Here is a 21,325-nt window from a genome sequence, read left to right as displayed (position 1 = left end):
CCTCCAGCATCTTCATAAGGTCCTTTGCTGTTGTTCTGGGATTGATTTTCACTTTTCGCACCAAAGTATGTTTGTCACGCCCTGACCTTAGAGAGCCTTTTTAAGTCTCTATTTGGTTTGGTCAGGGTGTGATTTGGGTGGGATTTCTATGTGTTGTATTTCTTTGTGTTTGGCCGAGTGTGGTTCCCAATCAGAGGCAGCTGTCTATCGTTGTCTCTGATTGGAAATCATACTTAGGTAGCCTTTTTTTCCCCACCTATGTTGTGGGATCTTGTCCTTGTATTGTTGCTGTTGAGCCCTACAAGGCTGTATGTTTCATTGGTTCTCTCTTTCTTGTTATCATTAAAGAATATGATTAACCTACCCCACGCTGCATCTTGGTCTAATTCCACCAACGTTGACCGTTACAACGTTAATCTCTAGGAGACAGAACGTGCCTCCTTCCTGAGCGGTATGACGGCTGCGTGGTCCCATGGTGTTTATACTTGATTTCTTTTGATTTTTCCCATGATGTCAAGCAAAGAGGCACTGAGTTTGGAAGGTAGGCCTTGAAATACATCCACAGGTACACCTCCAATTGACTCAAATGATGTCAATTAGCCTATCAGAAGCTTCTAAAGCCATGACATAATTTTCTGGAATTTTCCAAGCTGTTTAAAGCCAGTCAACTTAGTGTATGTAAACTTCTGACCCATTGGAATTGTGATACTGTGAATTATAAGTGAAATAATCTGTCTGCAAACATTTGTTGGAAAAATTACTTGTGTCATGCACAAAGTAGATGTCCTAACCGACCTGCCAAAACTATAGTTTGTTAATACATTTGTGGAGTGGTTGAAAAACAAGTTTTAATGACTCCAACCTAAGTGTATGTTAACTTCTGACTTCAACTGTATGTCATATGAGGCCCTGCTTTCCTCTCCTCCTCTCCCTTCTTTTCAGCCTGAAACATCTGCTTTCTAAAACATCTTTTTCTTCGTTCTTTTTTTTCTGTTCTCTTCCTCTCATCATGAACGACTGACCTGACAGGGGGGGAGTGAGAATGACCTTCAAGGAAAAGAACAGCAGGATGGCACGTTGAGGCTCTCTCTCTCTCCTTGCTCTTTCTCTCCTTACTTACACCATTTTGGTGGCTGAAGAGGGAGAATTAGAATCCGAGGGAGAGTGGGTGCTGTTGCGTGATGGATTGAGGTGGAGAATTAGAATCCGAGGGAGAGTGGGTGCTGTTGCGTGATGGATTGAGGTGGAGAATTAGAATCCGAGGGAGAGTGGATGCTGTTGCGTGATGGATTGAGGTGGAGAATTAGAATCCGAGGGAGAGTGGATGCTGTTGCGTGATGGATGGAGGTAGAGAATTAGAATCCGAGGGAGAGTGGGTGCTGTTGCGTGATGGATGGAGGTGGAGAATTGGAATCCGAGGGAGAGTGGGTGCTGTTGCGTGATGGATGGAGGTGGAGAATTGGAATCCGAGGGAGAGTGGGTGCTGTTGCGTGATGGATGGAGTTGGAGAATTAGAATCCGAGGGAGAGTGGGTGCTGTTGCGTGATGGATGGAGGTGGAGAATTAGAATCCGAGGGAGAGTGGGTGCTGTTGCGTGATGGATGGAGGTGGAGAATTGGAATCCGAGGGAGAGTGGGTACTGTTGCGTGATGGATGGAGGTGGAGAATTAGAATCCGAGGGAGATGGCTGGAGGTGGAGAATTAGAATCTGAGGGAGAGTGGGTGCTGTTACGTGATGGCTGGAGGTGGAGAATTAGAATCCGAGGGAGAGTGGGTGCTGTTGCGTGATGGATGGAGGTGGAGAAGTGAGGATAAGACTGTATGAGAGACTTCAGTATTCCATGGAAAGGGCCAGCGCAGTAAAGGAGAGGGAATTATGCACTGTAAAGCAACCATATCCACTACTGTCATACAGTGAAGAACAACCCAGAAAACTCTTACAGTAGCTTAAGAAAGCCAGATTCTAAATCTCTGTAGCAAAGCTTATTTCTGACAGGATCAGTCTTTGTGAGAAGCGCATGCAACAATAGACTCACTGATTCACTGTAGCACCGAAGGTTCAGGGCTTCATGAAGCTGTTTATTCAGTTCATCATAGTCTGTTATGCCAGAGAAACCACCAATTCCAATATTCCCCTGAAATGAAATTATGGACTATATCAAATACAATAAATCATTTATTGATGAAACCATGATAATTGCAGGTCTGTCAAATTCATAGTAAAATAAAGGCATTGTTATAGCCGGTCTCTCTGGTAGTGCTGTAGCAGGATACTAGGTGCACCTGCCTCACACATCGGGGACAAGTCCGTCGTCACACAGTTTGCCATGACAGATGGTCGGGAACACTTGTCCCCACGGCGATTATGCAACAACTGTGATTTCACTCTGGGTGTGTTGGTGCTGCATGCAGGAAATAGGCCTCTGTGTGTATCTTAACACTAGCTAGCTGTCTGCAGGTCTAGACTGTCTAGATACAGTACACTGTGTGTATATCTAATGCCCAGAGGGAGGCGGTTAGCGTTCGTTTACTGTCAGGGTAATGTGACCCTTGGTGTCTCAGCCCAACAGAACAGAGAGTTAGACTTAATGTTATCCACTTAACCTGTCACAGGGATCTACTCTGATATAGTCCCCTGTTGAAGAATTGGTGTGTAAGAAAGCTGTGGATGGTGTGTAACTACGATTTATGTCTTGCTATGACAACAATGTTATTAGAACTACATTTGATTCAGTTCAACTCAATACATTCAGATCAACTTAATACATTCAGATCAACTCAATACATTCAGATCAACTCAATACATTCAGATCAACTCAAGGTGTAGCCTATTTATCCCCAAGGGCCAATTTTAGCTGGGCTTAAAGTGTCAGTGCAGACACTAGAGGTCGACCGATTAATCGGAATGGCCGATTAATTAGGGCCGATTTCATAACAATCGGAAATCTGTATTTTTGGATGCCAATTTTTTTTAAATGTATTTTTTTACACCTTTATTTAACTAGGCAAGTCAGTTAAGAACACATTCTTATTTTCAATGACGGCCTAGGAAAGGTGGGTTAACTGCCTTGTTCAGGGGCAGAACGACAGATTTTTACCTTGTCAGCTCAGGGATTCAATCTTGCAACCTTACCGTTAACTAGTCCAACACTCTAACCACCTGCCTCACGAGGAGCCTGCCTGTTACACAAATGCAGTAGAAGCCAAGGTAAGGTTCTAGCTAGCCTTAAACTTATCTTGTAAAAAACAATCAATCATAATCACTAGTTATAACTACACATGGTTGATGATATTACTAGTTTATCTAGCGTGTCCTGCGTTGCATATAATCGATGCGGTCGGTGCGCATTCGCGAAAAAGGACTGTCGTTGCTCCAACATGTACCTAACCATAAACATCAATGCCTTTCTTAAAATCAATACACAGAAGTATATATTTTTAAACCTGCATATTTAGCTAAAATAAATCCAGGTTAGCAGGCAATATTAACCAGGTGAAATTGTGTCACTTCTCTTGCGTTCATTGCACGTAGAGTCAGGGTATATGCAACAGTTTGGGCCGCCTGGCTCTTTGCGAGCTAATTTGACATAATTATGACATAACATTGAATGTTGTGCAATGTAACAGGAATATTTAGACTTATGGATGCCATCCGTTAGATGAAATACGGAACGGTTCTGTATTTCACTGAAAGAATAAACGTTTTGTTTTCGAGATGATAGTTTACGGATTCGACCATATTAATGACCTAAGGCTCGTATTTCTGTGTGTTATGTTATAATTAAGTCTATGATTTGATAGAGCAGTCTGACTGAGCGATGGTAGGCTTCAGCAGGCTCGTAAGCATTCATTCAAACAGCACTTTCGTGCGTTTTGCCAGCAGCTCTTCGCAATGCTTCAAGCATTGCGCTGTTTGACTTCAAGCCTATCAACTCCCAAGATTAGGCTGGTGTAACCGATGTGAAATGGCTAGCTAGTTAGCGGGGTGCGCGCTAATAGCGTTTCAAACGTCACTCGCTCTGAGACTTGGAGTAGTTGTTCCCCTTGCTCTGCAAGTGCCACGGCTTTTGTGGAGCGATGGGTAACGCTGCTTCGAGGGTGGCTGTTGTCGATGTGTTCTTGGTTCGAGCCCAGGTAGGAGCGAGGAGAGGGATGGAAGCTATACTGTTATACTGGCAATACTAAAGTGCCTATAAGAATATCCAAGAGTCAAAGGTATATGAAATACATTGTATAGAGAGAAATAGTCCTATAATTCCTATAATAACTACAACCTGAAACTTATTACCTGGGAATATTGAAGACTCATGTTTATTTGAGGCTAAATAGATTTTATTGATGTATTATATTTAAGTTTAAATAAGTGTTCATTCAGTATTGTTGTAATAAAAAAATAAAAATTGGCCGATTAATCGGTATCAGCTTTTTTTGGTCCTCCAATGATCGGTATCGGCGTTAAAGTCAGAAGTTTACTTAAACTAGTTTTAATGACTCCAACCTAAGTGTTTCAACCACTCCACAAATTTCTTGTTAACAAACTATAGTTTTGGCAAGTCGGTCAGGACATCTACTTTGTGCATGACACAAGTAATTTTTCCAACAATTGTTTACAGACAGATTATTTCACAAAAATTCACTGTATCACAATTCCAGTGGGTCAGACGTTTACATACACTAAGTTGACTGTGGCTTTAAACAGCTTGGAAAATGATGTCATGGCTTTAGAAGCTTCTGATAGGTTAATTGACGTCATTTGAGTCAATTGGAGGTGTACCTGTGGATGTATTTCAAGACCTACCTTCAAACTCAGTGCCTCTTTGCTTGACATCATGGGAAAATCAAAAGAAATCAGCCAAGACCTCAGTTAAAACATTGTAGACCTCCACAAGTTGGTTCATCCTTGGGAGCAATTTCCAAATGCCTGAAGGTACCACGTTCATCTGTACAAACAATATAGTACTCAAGTATAAACACCATGGGACCACGCAGCCGTCATACCGCTCAGGAAGGAGGCACGTTCTGTCTCCTAGAGATGAATGTACTTGCAAATCAATCCCAGAACAACAGCAAAGGACCTTATGAAGATGCTGGAGGAAACAGGTACAAAAGTATCTATGTCCACAGTAAAACGAGTCCTATATCGACATAACCTGAAAGGCCACTCAGCAAGGAATAAGCCACTGCTCCAAAACCGCCATATAAAAGCCAGACTACTGTAACGGTTTTCCTTAGGTGAAGGAGAGGCGGACCAAAACGCAGCGTGGTGGTTATTCATGTTTTTAATAAAGACACTAGACATGAATAAACTAACAAAAACAATAACCGTGGAAAACCAAAAACAGCCCTATCTGGTGCAAAACACAGAGACAGGAACAATCACCCACAAACACACAATGAAACCCAGGCTACCTAAATATGGTTCCCAATCAGAGACAATGACTAACACCTGCCTCTGATTGAGAACCATATCAGGCCAGACATAGAAATAGACAAACAAGACATCCAACATAGAATGCCCACTCAGATCACACCCTGACCAACCAAAACAGAAACATACAAAGCAAACTATGGTCAGGGTGTGACAACTACGGTTTGCAACTGCACATGAGGACAAAGATCATACTTTTTGGGGAATTGTCCTCTGGTCTGATGAAACTAAAATAGAACTGTTTGGCCATAATGACAATCGTTATGTTGGGAGGGAAAAGGGGGAGGCTTGCAAGCCGAAGAACACCATCCCAACCGTGAAGAACGGGGATGGCAGCATCATGTTATGGGAGTGCTTTTCTGCAGGAGGGACTGGTGCACTTCACAAATAGATGGCATCATGAGGCTGGAAAATGATGTGGATATATTGAAGCAACATCTCAAGACATCAGTCAGGAAGTTAAAGCTTGGTCGCAAATGGGTCTTCCAAATGGACAATGACCCCAAGCATACTTCCAAAGTTGTGGCAAAATGGCTTAAGGACAACAAAGTCAATGTATTGGAGTGGCCATCACAAAGCCCTGACCTCAATCCTATAGAACATTTGTGGGCAGAACTGAAAAAGCGTGTGCGAGAAAGGAGGCCTACAAACCTGACTCAGTTACACCAGCTCTGTCAGGCGGAATGGGCCAAAATTCACCCAACTTATTGTGGAAGGCTACCCTGAAACGTTTGACCCAAGTTAAAGAATTTAAAGGCAATGCTGCCAAATATTAATTGAGTATGTAAACTTCTGACCCACTGGAAATGTGATGAAAGAAATAAAAGCTGAAATAAATTATTCTCTCTACTATTATTCTGACATTTCACATTCTTAAAATAAAGTGGTGATCCTAACTGACCTATGACAGAGAATTTTAAATTTATTTGGGCTAAGGTCTATGTAAACTTCCGACTTCATCTGTAACTGTCACTTTAAATCTCACTGCAAAACCCTAGTTTTCTGCAGTACTTCACAAGAATAGCTGTTCTCTGTCTGTATTCAGCTAATTCCTCCATGTGCTAGGTGGCAGTCTGGCTGGCCGCTGTAGAGACACGTCAATCTAGGTGTTTACAGAACTCACAGGCCACTGCTTGGTTGAGAGGCGGTTGAGTGTCTTAAAAGAATACAAAAGGGCTTACAAGCACAATGTGTCTCTGAGAGAAGTTTTAAACGGATTGTGCTCCTCTGAAACCGAAATGTCATTAGTTTTCTCTATACCTTTCATGTGTTAACCCCTATGACCCTTCAGCTTCCCCTCACACCAAGATGGCATAGCAGTCAGACGTCTTTTGTCCTCGTCTTGTCGTGTCCCGTGTGTATATATATATATATATATATATATATATATATATACACACAACTTTCTTCGCATACCTTTTTAGATATATTTTTTCTTTTCCATAAACTCATCTTCAAAACACTCTCCTGCAACCCACCTCACCAATTTATATATTTTTTTAGAGAAAGTATTATTTACCTCATCTGTAATCCTACATATAAGCTAACCAGAAGCTAACCAGAAGCTAGCCAGAAGCTAGCCAGAAGCTAGCCAGAAGCTAGTTAGCTTCTTTACTGGCTAATCGTTAGTATTCAGCTAACCACGGTTTGTGGTCATCAGCTATCCTTTAGCTCGAAAATCTATCGCCAGTTTTGTACGGCGCGGCTCGGACCAGAACATACCGGACCTATATTTCTCTCCATGTCCCCGGATTTCAACCGCAAGCTCTGGACATTTATACCTGGTTCTCACAGCTAGCTAGCTGCTATCCGTGTGACTATCGGCTTACGTCGATTCCGGAACAAACATAAATTATTCCGGAGCTAGCCAGCTGAAGAGTTCCATCAGCCAAACTGCTACAGACCTATATCTATCCTACCCTGCCTTACTAAGGTCTTCGAAAGCCAAGTCAATAAACAGATTACTGACCATTTAGAATCTCACCATACCCTCTCTGCTATGCAATCTGGTTTCAGAGCTGGTCATGGGTGCACCTCAGCCAAGTTCAAGGTCCTAAACGATATCTTAACCGCCATCGATAAGAAACATTACTGTGCAGCCGTATTCATTGATCTGGCCAAGGCTCTCGACTCTCTCGACAATCACCACATCCTCATCGGCAGTCTCGACAGCCTTGGTTTCTCAAATGATTGCCTCGCCTGGTTCACCAACTACTTCTTTGATAGAGTTCAGTGTGTCAAATCGGAGAGTCTGCTGTCCGAACCTCTGGCAGTCTCTATGGGGGTGCCACAGGGTTCAATTCTTGGACCGACTTTCTTCTCTGTATACATCAATGATGTCGCTCTTGCTGCTGGTGAATCTCTGATCCACCTCTACGCAGACGACACCATTCTGTATACTTCTGGCCCTTCTTTGGACACTGTTAACAACCCTCCAGGCAAGCTTCAATGCCATACAACTCTCCTTCCATGGCCTCCAATTACTCTTTAATACAAGTCAAACTAAATGTATGCTCTTCAACCGATCGCTGCCTGCACCTGCCCGCCTGTCCAACATCACTACTCTGGACGGCTCTGACTTAGAATACGTGAACAACTACAAATACCTAGGTGTCTGGTTAGACTGTAAACTCTCCTTCCAGACCCACATCAAACATCTCCAATCCAAAGTTAAATCTAGACTGGCTTCCTATTTCGCAACAAAGCATCCTTCACTCATGCTGCCAAACATACCCTCGTAAAACTGACCATCCTCGACTTCGGCGATGTCATTTACAAAATAGCCTCCAATACCCTACTCAACAAATTGAATGCAGTCTATCACAGTGCTATCCGTTTTGACACCAAAGCCCCATATACTACCCACCACTGCGACCTGTACGCTCTCGTTGGCTGGCCCTCGCTTAATACTCGTCGCCAAACCCACTGGCTCCATGTCATCTACAAGACCCTGCTAGGTAAAGTCCCCCCTTATCTCAACTCGATGTTCACCATAGCATCACCCACCTGTAGCACGCGCTCCAGCAGGTATATCTCTCTGGTCACCCCCAAAACCAATTCTTTATTTGGCCGCCTCCTTCCAGTTCTCTGCTGCTAATGACTGGAACGAACTACAAAAATCTCTGAAACTGTAAACGCTTATCTCCCTCACTAGCTTTAAGCACCAGCTGTCAGAGCAGCTCACAGATTACTGCACCTGTACATAGCCCACCTATAATTTAGCCGAAACAACTACCTCTTTCCCTATTGTATTTATTTTATTTATTTATTTATTTTGCTCCATTGCACCCCATTATTTTTAATTCTACTTTGCACATTCTTTCACTGCAACTCTACCATTCCAGTGTTTTACTTGCTATATTGTATTTACTTTGCCACGATGGACTTTTTTTGCCTTTACCTCCCTTATCTCACCTCATTTGCTCACATCGTATATAGACTTGTTTCTACTGTATTATTGACTGTATGTTTGTTTTACTCCATGTGTAACTGTGTCGTTGTTTGTGTCGAACTGCTTTGCTTTATCTTGGCCAGGTCGCAATTGTAAATGAGAACTTGTTCTCAACTTGCCTACCTGGTTAAATAAAGGTGAAAAAAAAGATGTGGTGCATATCTTAGTAGTGGTAGTGCCCATTTAGAAGTCAGAAGGCCCCTACATTTTAATCAGGCAGTTGGAGGGCCTACTAAACCTTGACTGAGGGTCTTAACATGGTGTCAGTATGTGTTTGAGATGCAGAAGGGTGTGTTGTGAGTATTCTATACAGTCATCCCACTATAAGGCTGAAAATACCCTGTGGTCATGGTCAGGGGATTAACACGGGCTCTAGTCAGCTGTGACTGATATCTGTTTTTAGGTCAGATGATATAGGCAAACAACCTTGCTTGTTAATTTGGTACTTTGGGTGTGGTGTAAGATGGGTTAAATTCACTAATAGTCTTCATATCAAATTATATAAACACTAAGTAGTATCACAATTTCTGATTTTGCATGTAATGGAAAATGGAAACATCATTGTTAAACTATGAAAACGTAACTAAAAGCCTTATTGGCTGTAGTTTTTATTACAGCTTTAAGATTCATTTCTATGTTTGTAGTGTACAACCGATAACGAACTCCCCTGGCCATAACTCAGTTGTTGGCAGCCTTCTTCCTGTATGATGGGGAAGTTGTTTAATGTAGCTAAGAATCCAGGGTTTGTCCGGTGTAAACTACAGATGAGGTCACTATTCAAACCCAAACAAAGGGAAAGTGTAAAAGGGAAAGTTCCCATGGAAGGAGTTAATGACAGGAGTTATATATGGAAGCCACACCCACTCACAAACACCCCTTCCATGTTGACTTATTGAATGGATTTCAATTTGAGACTTTTCGAATGATTAACATTTTTATATACAGTATTTACCTTGTCACTGTAAGCTCAAACTGGACTTTGGAATATTTACTGAGGCTCCTATCCGCCAAACATGATGGAAATGTCATTGCACACTGGTTGACCTTTGAACTACATGGTGCAGACTTACTGTGGAGGGAGCTGCTCTGAGTGTGTTCATATATACAGTCATTAGTGTGAACTCTGGACTGCTGTTGGCAGTCAGACATGGTGGACAAGGTATGGAGGAAGAGTTGGCAGTTCATAGAGCACAGTAGGTCTCTGCGTGTGAAGCAGCAGTCTTCTCCAAATGTTGAACGTAAGAGTGAGTGAGTACCCTCTCCTGTTTAACTTCCTGCCGGGTTGAAGGGTTGCTTTCAAAGGTTGGATTGAAGGGTTTGCATGTCGATTGCACTACTTGGTTCTTACTGTGTCATCACGCCAACAAATGTGCTGACTGTTGAACTTTTCATGGAGATTGGCTTGGTGACGTGTTACTCTCTCTGAATACTAGATAATGAATGGGGCTGTTACAGTCATATTTCAAATAGTAATCATGGCCGACCCACTTACATGCACTTTTAATCAGCGCACGGTATTGAGAAGTTGATGTAGGCTGTGTCTAGAAATGGTAGTGTCAGCAGTTTTGAGAAATGACCCGTGTGAGTCGTGGTCTGGCTGAATGCTGCTCCACCACCATCTATGCATTATTGGCTCTGTATTTATGTTTTTAAACACACAGAAACATGGACTTCAGCCCACACTGTTTTATTTGGCTGTTTTCATTTAGACATCAACAGCTTAGTTGGAATTCATGCTGTGAGGACTTGATTCACAGACATTTCCTGAACTTATTCCTCAGCACAGGGGTTAAAGTCATGTACACACTCTACTCAGCAAATTGGATGCTGTCTATCACAGTGCCATCCATTTTGTCACCAAAGCCCCATATACTCCCCACCACTGCGACCTGTATGCTCTCGTTGGCTGGCCCTCGCTTCATATTTGTCGCCAAACCCACTGGCTCCAGGTCATCTATAAGTCTTTGCTAGGTAAAGCCCCGCCTTTTCTCAGCTCACTGGTCACCATAGCAGCACCCACCCGTAGCACGCGCTCCAGCAGGTATATTTCACTGGTCACCTCCAAAGCCAATTCCTTCTTTGGCCGCCTTTCCTTCCAGTTCTCTGCTACCAATGACTGGAACGAATTGCAAAAATCACTGAAGTTGGAGACTCATATCTCCCTCACTAACTTTAAGCACTAGCTGTCAGAGCAGCTCACAGATCACATCCAACTACCTCATCCCCATACTGTTATTTTATTTATTTTGCTCCTTTGCACCCCAGTATCTCTACTTGCACATTCATCTTCTGCACATCTATCACTCCAGTGTTTAATTGCTAAATTGTCATTATTTCGCCACTATGGCCTATTTATTGCCTTTACCTTCCTTATCTCACCTCATTTGGACACACTGTATATAGACTTTTTTTTCTATTGTGTTATTGACTGTATGTTTGTTTATTCCATGTGTAACTCTGTTGTTGTTTGTGTCACACTGCTTTGCTTTATCTTGGCCAGGTCGCAGTTGTAAATGAGAACTTGTTCTACCTGGTTAAATAAAGGTGAAATAAAAAAAATGAAAGAATGACAGTTCCAAATGAGTACTGAATGGTCAATGTTGGTGGTGGTTGTACTTTACTGTCCTGAATAGGTTCTAGAGGAGTAATGGATGAGATGACTACTTGATGAGTGTCCGTATGGTATGAGTACTGGGAGACCAGTGGATGGGCACAGGATATGAACGCTTTGAATGACTGTTTCTCTGTATCACTGCAGTGTGGAGGCGGATGAAAACTTTGAGAAACTCTTTCTGTCTGTGTCATTGCAGTAGAGTAACTGTGTATCTCTGTGTGTCTGTTATTGCAGTGTGGAGGGGGATGTGCGGCCCAGTGAGAGTGACGGTGGAGCCAGCTACAGGGGCCCAGTGATCAGCCCAGACCGCTTCGAGGGCCCCCTCTACGGCCACGGAGTGCAGCCCGGCCCCCAGCGGCCTCCCCGCAGGCCCAAGCTCCAGCACTCCCAGTCCATCCTCCGCAAGCAGGCAGAGGAAGAGGCCATCAAACGCTCCCGCTCACACTCAGAGGGCTATGAGCTGTCGGCTGACCTCCAGGACAAACAGGTAGAGTACCCTGGCCCCAGTCTGATTGTCTGCAGACACACTCATCAACATCTATACAGATGTCGTCACCTAATATCTCCCCTACTGAACAACTGTATCATTGACCACACTACACACACCCTAACTAAGCATTTACTACAGGTTCTCTGCTCATCCTGTACATTTGTATGACTATCAAATTATAGTAATTGTCCCTCGACAAGCTCAATTCAGTCCCACGTGTGTATGAGCATGGGTCCTCATTTGTGAAGGGCTGTTGTGTTATAATCATGACGTTATTGTCCGTCAGGTGGAGATGCTGGAGCGTAAATATGGCGGACGCTTCATAACCCGGCATGCGGCCCGAACCATCCAAACAGCCTTCCGTCAGTACCAGATGAACAAAAACTTTGAACGTCTCAGGAGTTGTATGTCTGAGAACCGCATGTCCCGACGCATCGTCCTGTCCAATATGAGGATGCAGTTCTCCTTCGAGGGCCCTGAGAAAGTCCACAGCTCCTACTTTGAGGGGAAACAAGTGTCCCTGACAAATGACGGCACCCCCCTGGCCTTGGTACAGTCAGAGTGTGGGGACATGGAGGTCCACCACCAGGCCAACATGGCATCACACCCGGCCTCCCAGAACCACCTAACGGATGCCATCACAGAGCTGGAGGACGCCTTCTCCAGGCAGGTCAAGTCTCTGGCCGAGTCCATCGACGACGCCTTGAACTGCCGAAGCCTGCAGGGCGATGAGGGTCATGACCCAGAGGCCTTGGGCTGCCCCGAGGTGGAGAGGGAGGTGGCCTATCAGGTGAAGCCTCACCGCGGGGCGACGGGACGCAAGCGAGAGGACATGATGGCATCCTACAGCGATGTGACTCTGTTTATTGACGAGGAGGAACTGTCTCCCTCCATGGGGCTGTCGCGGGGGTCTGGTGACCAGCCCTCCAGCATTGAGTCAGACCTCCGCCTGCGCTCGGCCAACTCCTCCCAGGATTACTGGCCACTGGACCCCAAGGATGAGGAGCATGACACGGACACCAGCTGCCGCAGCACTCCCTCCCTGGAGTGCCAGGAACAGAGGCTCCACCTCCCCCTGCTGACCATCGAGCCGCCCAGCGACAGCTCTGCCGAACACAGCGACCGCTCTGACCGCAGCTCCATCAAACGTCCACCTGTCTACGAGTCTCACGGGGGAGGGCACATCGTGGCATCCTCCCAGGCCAGCCCCAAACACATCTCTCATGGCCCGCCCCCACGAGGGCCCTCCCGGGACGACGAGGCACCCCTCCGCCACCGCCACAGGGCGCTGGAGAGCCACCTGGCCATCAACGGCTCGGCCAACCGGCAGAGCAAGTCTGAGTCTGACTTTTCGGATGGGGACAACGACAGCATCAACAGCACGTCTAACTCCAACGACACCATCAACTGCAGCTCTGAGTCGTCGTCCCGGGACAGCCTGAGGGAACAGACACTCAGCAAGCAGACGTACCACAAAGAGACACGCAACAGCTGGGACTCACCGGTCTTCAGCAACGATGTGATCCGCAAGAGGCACTATCGCATAGGCCTGAACCTCTTCAACAAGTAGGTGCTCGGCTCTGACAAAGTGCTGACGTGGCTGACCACTGATTGGTGTCATGAGCTGGGGTCAATGAGCTGTTGATGTTGTAGAGTGGTCCTGGTAGTTGAACCGAGGTGACCTACCTACAGTAATCACGGTTGTATGAGTGCCACACAATATAAGTTTAATTCATGTTGAGGGTAAGAGGATCTATTAAAATGGAAAAATTTAAAATGCATTTGTGTAAGATAGTCATATATTTGGGCATTTGTGTCATCTCTTTGCATATTTATATGTCTACTTATTCAACTTATTTTACAGTCCATCTGTTTATCCTCTACTACATACAGCCAGACAGTGTTGATCCATTTTCTGTGCCTTGGTTAAATATGATTAACCACCGTTTTCTTGCTGAGGACACTTCCTATCAGTCAGAATCAAACACCACACTTGGCTCTGTAAAATGATTGGATAGGCCGCATAAGGACACGCCTGGTTATATATGTGTGTCTCTGCAGGAAGCCAGAAAAGGGTGTCCAGTACCTGACTGAGAGAGGGTTCGTCCCAGACACGCCTGTGGGTGTGGCTCACTTCCTGCTTCAGAGAAAGGGCCTGAGCAGGCAGATGATTGGAGAGTTTCTGGGCAACCGGCAGAAACAGTTCAACAGAGACGTCCTGGAGTGAGTACTGTTAATTGGTCATTTTTAAAGGCCAGGTCATGTGACCTGACCAGGAAAATCTCTGGACACTCTTTATAGTCTATCAATCCACCTTGGAGTAGGAGGTCACAGGGGAATAACCCTGTTATTCCAGTGCCTTGCACAGAGAGCGTTATACTGTAGGACAGGCCAGAACAATAGATGAACTGTACAGAGTTCACAAACTATCCTCCATCTTCACACTCACTGGTCCAAATGTTTCTCCTAACTGAGAGGTTATAGCCTTGGAACATTTGGCACTAACATTGTGGCCATTAAAATTCAACATATTAAACAAAGATGGCTGATTTGTACTGCAGGGTTGAGGAAGCTAGCACGCAAGCATTTCACCGCACGTTTTATACCTGCTGTGAACGTGACGAACACATTTTATTTTATTTTATTTTATTTTTTATTTCAACTTTGTGTATCTGTGGCTTTGGGCCAGCCTGGTAGAATGTCCACACTCTGCTGCTCAGGGACAGAGAGAGGGAGGGAGGGACAGGCTGGATTCATTAACATGCTACAGGCGATAGAGATGACTGACTGTGTCAATAGGACTAGTAAACCCCCAAAGTCACCCTATCTCAAACACACAGATCTCCACATTTAAGAACAATCTGGTGCTCCTCACACTTGGCCTCTCAAATGTGTTTTGTGTCATTATCAAAGGACTATTAGGGAGTTACCTGTCAGATTTAGACAAATCTTGAACTGCTGTGCACAGAATGCCCCTGTGATCTGTTTTTTTAAATCTGGGAAGTAAATGAGATACTAGACAAATCATTGATCAACAATATATTTTTGGGTTACTGAATTAATTGTTGGTTGTGTGGTTGGTTGTGTGTTCCAGCTGTGTGGTAGATGAGATGGATTTCTCGTCGATGGAGCTGGATGAGGCACTGAGGAAGTTCCAGAATCACATCCGGGTCCAGGGAGAGGCCCAGAAGGTGGAGCGCCTGATTGAAGCCTACAGGTGAGACAACAGAGGAGAGTACATAGGTTAAGGATGTACTGGAATAAAGATACATACCGGTGAGAGAAGCATATACTGAAGGGGTTTGGCCGAGAGGGGTACACAGATCTGTTTTAGCATTACTGTAATGGCTAGAGTACTGCACAATATTTTTGGAAAATATGTCATGAGAGAGACGTTATTATTTGCTATTTTGTATTACATTTTCAAATAGAGTTGCTCTGACGTTGACCAAAGTCATGGAAATGAAAGTCACTGATAGCTTTGCTCACAGCACCATGTTGGCTAAAGGACTGGTACACACACGATACTGCAATATGATGGCATGGTACACACACGATACTGCAATATGATGACATGGTACACACACGATACTGCAATATGATGGCATGGTACACACACGATACTGCAATATGATGGCATGGTACACACACGATACTGCAATATGATGGCATGGTACACACACGATACTGCAATATGATGGCATGGTACACACACGATACTGCAATATGATGACATGGTACACACACGATACTGCAATATGATGGCATGGTACACACACGATACTGCAATATGATGGCATGGTACACACACGATACTGCAATATGATGGCATGGTACACACACGATACTGCAATATGATGACATGGTACACACACGATACTGCAATATGATGACATGGTACACACACAATACTGCAATATAATGGCATGGTACACACACAATACTGCAATATGATGGCATGGTACACACACGATACTGCAATATGATGGCATGGTACACACACGATACTGCAATATGATGACATGGTACACACACAATACTGCAATATGATGGCATGGTACACACACGATACTGCAATATGATGGCATGGTACACACACGATACTGCAATATGATGGCATGGTACACACACGATACTGCAATATGATGACATGGTACACACACAATACTGCAATATGATGGCATGGTACACACACGATACTGCAATATGATGACATGGTACACACACGATACTGCAATATGATGACATGGTACACACACAATACTGCAATATGATGGCATGGTACACACACGATACTGCAATATGATGGCATGGTACACACGATACTGCAATATGATGGCATGGTACACACACAATACTGCAATATGATGGCATGGTACACACACAATACTGCAATATGATGGCATGGTACACACACGATACTGCAATATGATGGCATGGTACACACACAATACTGCAATATGATGACATGGTACACACACAATACTGCAATATGATGGCATGGTACACACACGATACTGCAATATGATGGCATGGTACACACACAATACTGCAATATGATGGCATGGTACACACACAATACTGCAATATGATGACATGGTACACACACAATACTGCAATATGATGACATGGTACACACACAATACTGCAATATGATGGCATGGTACACACACAATACTGCAATATGATGACATGGTACACACACAATACTGCAATATGATGACATGGTACACACACAATACTGCAATATGATGACATGGTACACACACAATACTGCAATATGATGGCATGGTACACACACAATACTGCAATATGATGACATGGTACACACACAATACTGCAATATGATGGCATGGTACACACACAATACTGCAATATGATGACATGGTACACACACAATACTGCAATATGATGACATGGTACACACACAATACTGCAATATGATGACATGGTACACACACAATACTGCAATATGATGGCATGGTACACACACAATACTGCAATATGATGACATGGTACACACACAATACTGCAATATGATGGCATGGTACACACACGATACTGCAATATGATGGCATGGTACACACACAATACTGCAATATGATGACATGGTACACACACAATACTGCAATATGATGACATGGTACACACACGATACTGCAATATGATGACATGGTACACACACGATACTGCAATATGATGGCATGGTACACACACAATACTGCAATATGATGGCATGGTACACACACGATACTGCAATATGATGGCATGGTACACACACGATACTGCAATATGATGACATGGTACACACACAATACTGCAATATGATGGCATGGTACACACACGATACTGCAATATGATGGCATGGTACACACACGATACTGCAATATGATGACATGGTACACACACGATACTGCAATATGATGGCATGGTACACACACCATGGTGACAGTTATTGACCATCCTCTGATGCATTGTATCCTGGCCTGAACACGTTTTCACCAGCAAGTCAACAAGACAAATGTTCACATTGTGTGGACTATAAGGCTTTTAACATTCTGCTGCATTCTATGATGGCTCTCTATATCAAACGTCTCCATATCTCTTTCAATCTCTGACATGTGATGTCATCTCTCTTTCCTGTTTGTCTGTGTTCCAGTCAGCGCTACTGTATCTGTAACCCCACGGTGGTGCGCCAGTTCCGGAACCCTGACACTATCTTCATCCTGGCTTTCGCCATCATCCTCCTCAACACGGATATGTACAGCCCCAACGTCAAGCCAGAGAGGAAGATGAAGCTGGAGGACTTCGTTAAGAATCTCAGAGGTGAGAGAGAAGAGGAAATGTCAGGGTTTCTGAAGTCAAAACTGAGACTTTGTCCTCTATATACTTAAGAGAAAATAAAAATAAAAACTGCATAAAGTGAGTGTGGGACATTCACAAAACGATTGCTTCACCCTTTCAACAATGCATATTGAATAAAAAACACTTGAGCATGTTCCACTATCATGTATCTGTAGAAAACACACATCCACTCCAGTTCAACATAATCTTGTTCCCAGACACTTCCGCCCAAATGCACAAAGAGTCTGGTGGACCAACGTGCCAAACTTGGCCTTCGTTAGCCATTACAGAAAGACCGGGAGAAACTCCTGGCACATAGGCATTGCCTTAATCGGCATAACCTACCAACCAATCATCTCCCACAACACCTTCCCTCTAACCCTCCCCTGTACGCTATAATATCTCATGAACAGAGCCACGCCTCGTAGTTGTGTGATTCGCAAACATTTTATGACAAATACTAGAATTCTAAGGTCACTCCCAGTAAGGCCAACTTTGAATCGTTGATGTACCAGGCTTATATGCACTGTGCATAATAGCCTGGGGACGAGGTTAAGCACAGCATGAATGTAACAAGGCAGAGAATGATCAATCACAACTGGAACTGGCTCCACTGTCCACAGACAGAATGTCACTACTCTGACACGTGTCACGACAATACTGTTTATTTGTGCTACGTAATCAGCATTTCAATCACAAATGCAACTATTTCATGACACACAGATGAAAATAATATATTTTTCACCGGTAGGGTGACAGCAGCATGTCGACTATCTGAAGAAATGACATTTCACTGTCTGTCAGCCTTCTGGAAGTTGACAAAGCAGGCTGTGACTGAGTCGGGGCTGTTTAAGGTGTTGGTGTTATAAAAGAGTGATAAATATGAATTGTGAAGAAATGTGTTACAACTGATTACTTGCTCCTTCAAACAATCACATTAGCATAATCACATTAGCATAACCACATTAGCATAATCACATTAGCATAACCACATTAGCTTTTCTTATTATTGGGTAAGCAGTGTGATAGAAGCACATTAAACTATTTGTCTTATTATCCCATTTGAGATTTTATTTGAGAAATAAAGCATGGTGGGATAATTCATAATATTTCGTGATGAGTGTCAGTAATGGGAAAACAACCATAAGTAATTGGTTAAGAGGGATTCATAATCTCACTCTACTTTCCCCTCTCAATGACAAGAACAAAGTGTGTGCACAAAGGACTGTGTCCATGCGTGGTGCGACTGTGTCCATGCGTGGTGCGACTGTGTCCATGCGTGGTGCGACTGTGTCCATGCGTGGTCCGACTGTGTCCATGCGTGTGTGTGCCTGTGTCCATGCGTGGTGCGACTGTGTCCATGCGTGGTGTGACTGTGTCCATGCGTGGTGCGCCTGTGTCCATGCGTCATGCGTGGTGCGACTGTGTCCATGCGTGGTGCGACTGTGTCCATGCGTGGTGCGACTGTGTCCATGCGTCATGCGTGGTGCGACTGTGTCCATGCGTGGTGCGACTGTGTCCATGCGTGGTGCGACTGTGTCCATGCGTCATGCGTGGTGCGACTGTGTCCATGCGTGGTGCGACTGTGTCCATGCGTGGTGCGACTGTGTCCATGCGTGTGTGTGCCTGGTGCGACTGTGTCCATGCGTGGTGCGACTGTGTCCATGCGTGGTGCGACTGTGTCCATGCGTGGTGCGACTGTGTCCATGCGTGGTGCGACTGTGTCCATGCGTGGTGCGACTGTGTCCATGCGTGGTGCGCCTGTGTCCATGCGTGGTGCGCCTGTGTCCATGCGTGGTGCGACTGTGTCCATGCGTGGTGCGCCTGTGTCCATGCGTGTGTGTGACTTTGTCTCTGAGTGAGAGTGTGTGTAACCATTGTCTGCTCTCCTCCCAGGGGTGGACGATGGGGAGGACATCCCCAGGGAAACTCTGGTCGGAATCTATGAGAGGATCAGGAAGAGGGAGCTGAAGACCAACGAGGACCATGTGTCTCAAGTCCAGAAGGTGGAGAAACTCATAGTGGGCAACAAAAAACCGGTGAGGAACTTAACTAAAACCCTTCTTCTACAGCACTTTTTGAAGAGCACTTGATCCAAGGCAGATGACGGAAATGCCCTTGGGTTTTACACTGGAAAGACTGGTCATCTTAATGAAATGTGTCGCTCCATAGCACTAAGATTAACTATTGTGGTCGGTTTGTCAAATACAGGCCAAAGAAGTGCATTTATCCATGGAGAGAGAGAGAGATAGTGTTGTGTCTTCACACATTTTCATATTTAAAGTTATCACCTCTTCTCCTGCTGTTGGTGTGCAAAGCCTCACAGAAAGAGGGGGGCTTCTGCAGTACTGTATTGGCAGTCCACTGGCAGCTGCAGGGTTCTGTGGCTGTAGTACTGTAGAGTAATGAGTCATGTCTGACTCTGAGACCTTCACACTGGTGACTTTAATACACCCACGGCCCTTGAGAGGTGTCAGCCACCTCATTTGACATTTTTGTCATTTAGCAGATGGTCTTATCCAGAGCGACTTACAGTTAGTCCATTCATCTTAAGAAAGCTGGGTGAGCCAACCACAGTTCACAGTCCCAGTAAGTACATTTTTCCTCAATAAAGGGACTCTGCTGTCCCAGCATCAGAGGGAAACTGGTTCAGCCATTGGGGTGCCAGGACAGAGAAGAGCTTTGACTGGTCTGAGTGGGAGCTGACCTCTCGTAAGGGTGGGACGGCCAAGAGACCAGAGGTGGTGGAACGCAGTGCTCGGATTGGGATGTAGGGTTTGAGTACAGCCTGAAGGTAGGGAGGGGCAGTTCCTCTTGCTGCTCTGTAGGTAAGCAACAGGGTCTTGTAGTGGATGTGAGCTTCGACTGGAAGCCAGTGGAGTGTACGGAGGAGCAGGTGACATGACATGGGAGAGCTTGGGAAGATTGCTGTGGCATTCTGGATAAGTTGCAGGAGTTTGATGCCACAAGTGGGGAGCTCAGCCTCTGCAGTCTAATGAAGAATGAACTCTCATAACCTTCCCTTACTTGGAGAGAGAGAGAGTTTGTTGAATGTTGTTCTTCCGTGTTACCAATGTGTCTCATTAATGCCTCAATACTTAATATAGTGAAGTACTGCATATAGTGAAGAAGCCTGTACCTGTAGCCATGAATTACATTTCAGTCATGTAACGATAGAGGGGAACAAGGCCTGAGATTCTCAGTGACCGCATGAATTTAAAGTTATTTAACCCTTATACCCCAGGAAGCTCCAGACGGACTGATTTATCATGATGATGGACTCCTTAAATCTCCCAGTAGTGGAGCAGAAACCGATCACTCCTTCACCACATGCTATAATGTAATGAAATGAAAAATGATCCCTCATCATCACTAAACAGCAGTATCAAAACCCTCAGAGGACCCACAGTACAGTGAAGAACCTGGACATTTAAAATCCACATTAGACTTCCGTCCTATAACAATCTACAGGTAACTGCCAAAATAAAGGAAACACTT

General features: G+C 44.5%; 1 protein-coding gene across 8 annotated transcripts in view; it reads left to right on the top strand.

Annotated features, from left to right (window-relative positions):
• LOC112222218 (IQ motif and SEC7 domain-containing protein 1-like) overlaps positions 1-21,325 on the top strand; it is a 234,861-nt gene that overhangs the window by 185,783 nt on the left and 27,753 nt on the right. For 7 of the 8 annotated variants that reach the window (XM_042303993.1, XM_042303995.1, XM_042303994.1 and 4 more), the window contains 6 exons: positions 11,728-11,980; positions 12,270-13,549; positions 14,045-14,206; positions 15,078-15,200; positions 17,643-17,809; positions 19,724-19,866. In XM_042303993.1, coding sequence (XP_042159927.1) covers positions 11,728-11,980; positions 12,270-13,549; positions 14,045-14,206; positions 15,078-15,200; positions 17,643-17,809; positions 19,724-19,866 — 2,128 coding nt within the window. Of the gene's footprint in view, positions 1-10,012; positions 10,128-11,727; positions 11,981-12,269; positions 13,550-14,044; positions 14,207-15,077; positions 15,201-17,642; positions 17,810-19,723; positions 19,867-21,325 lie in introns of those variants that run through there. The other variant, XM_042303996.1, reaches the window with a different exon arrangement.

The sequence above is a fragment of the Oncorhynchus tshawytscha genome, linkage group LG22, assembly GCF_018296145.1.
Source record: "Oncorhynchus tshawytscha isolate Ot180627B linkage group LG22, Otsh_v2.0, whole genome shotgun sequence".
Classification (NCBI taxonomy): Eukaryota; Metazoa; Chordata; class Actinopteri; order Salmoniformes; family Salmonidae; genus Oncorhynchus; species Oncorhynchus tshawytscha.
This window is presented reverse-complemented; position numbering and strand designations above follow the sequence as displayed.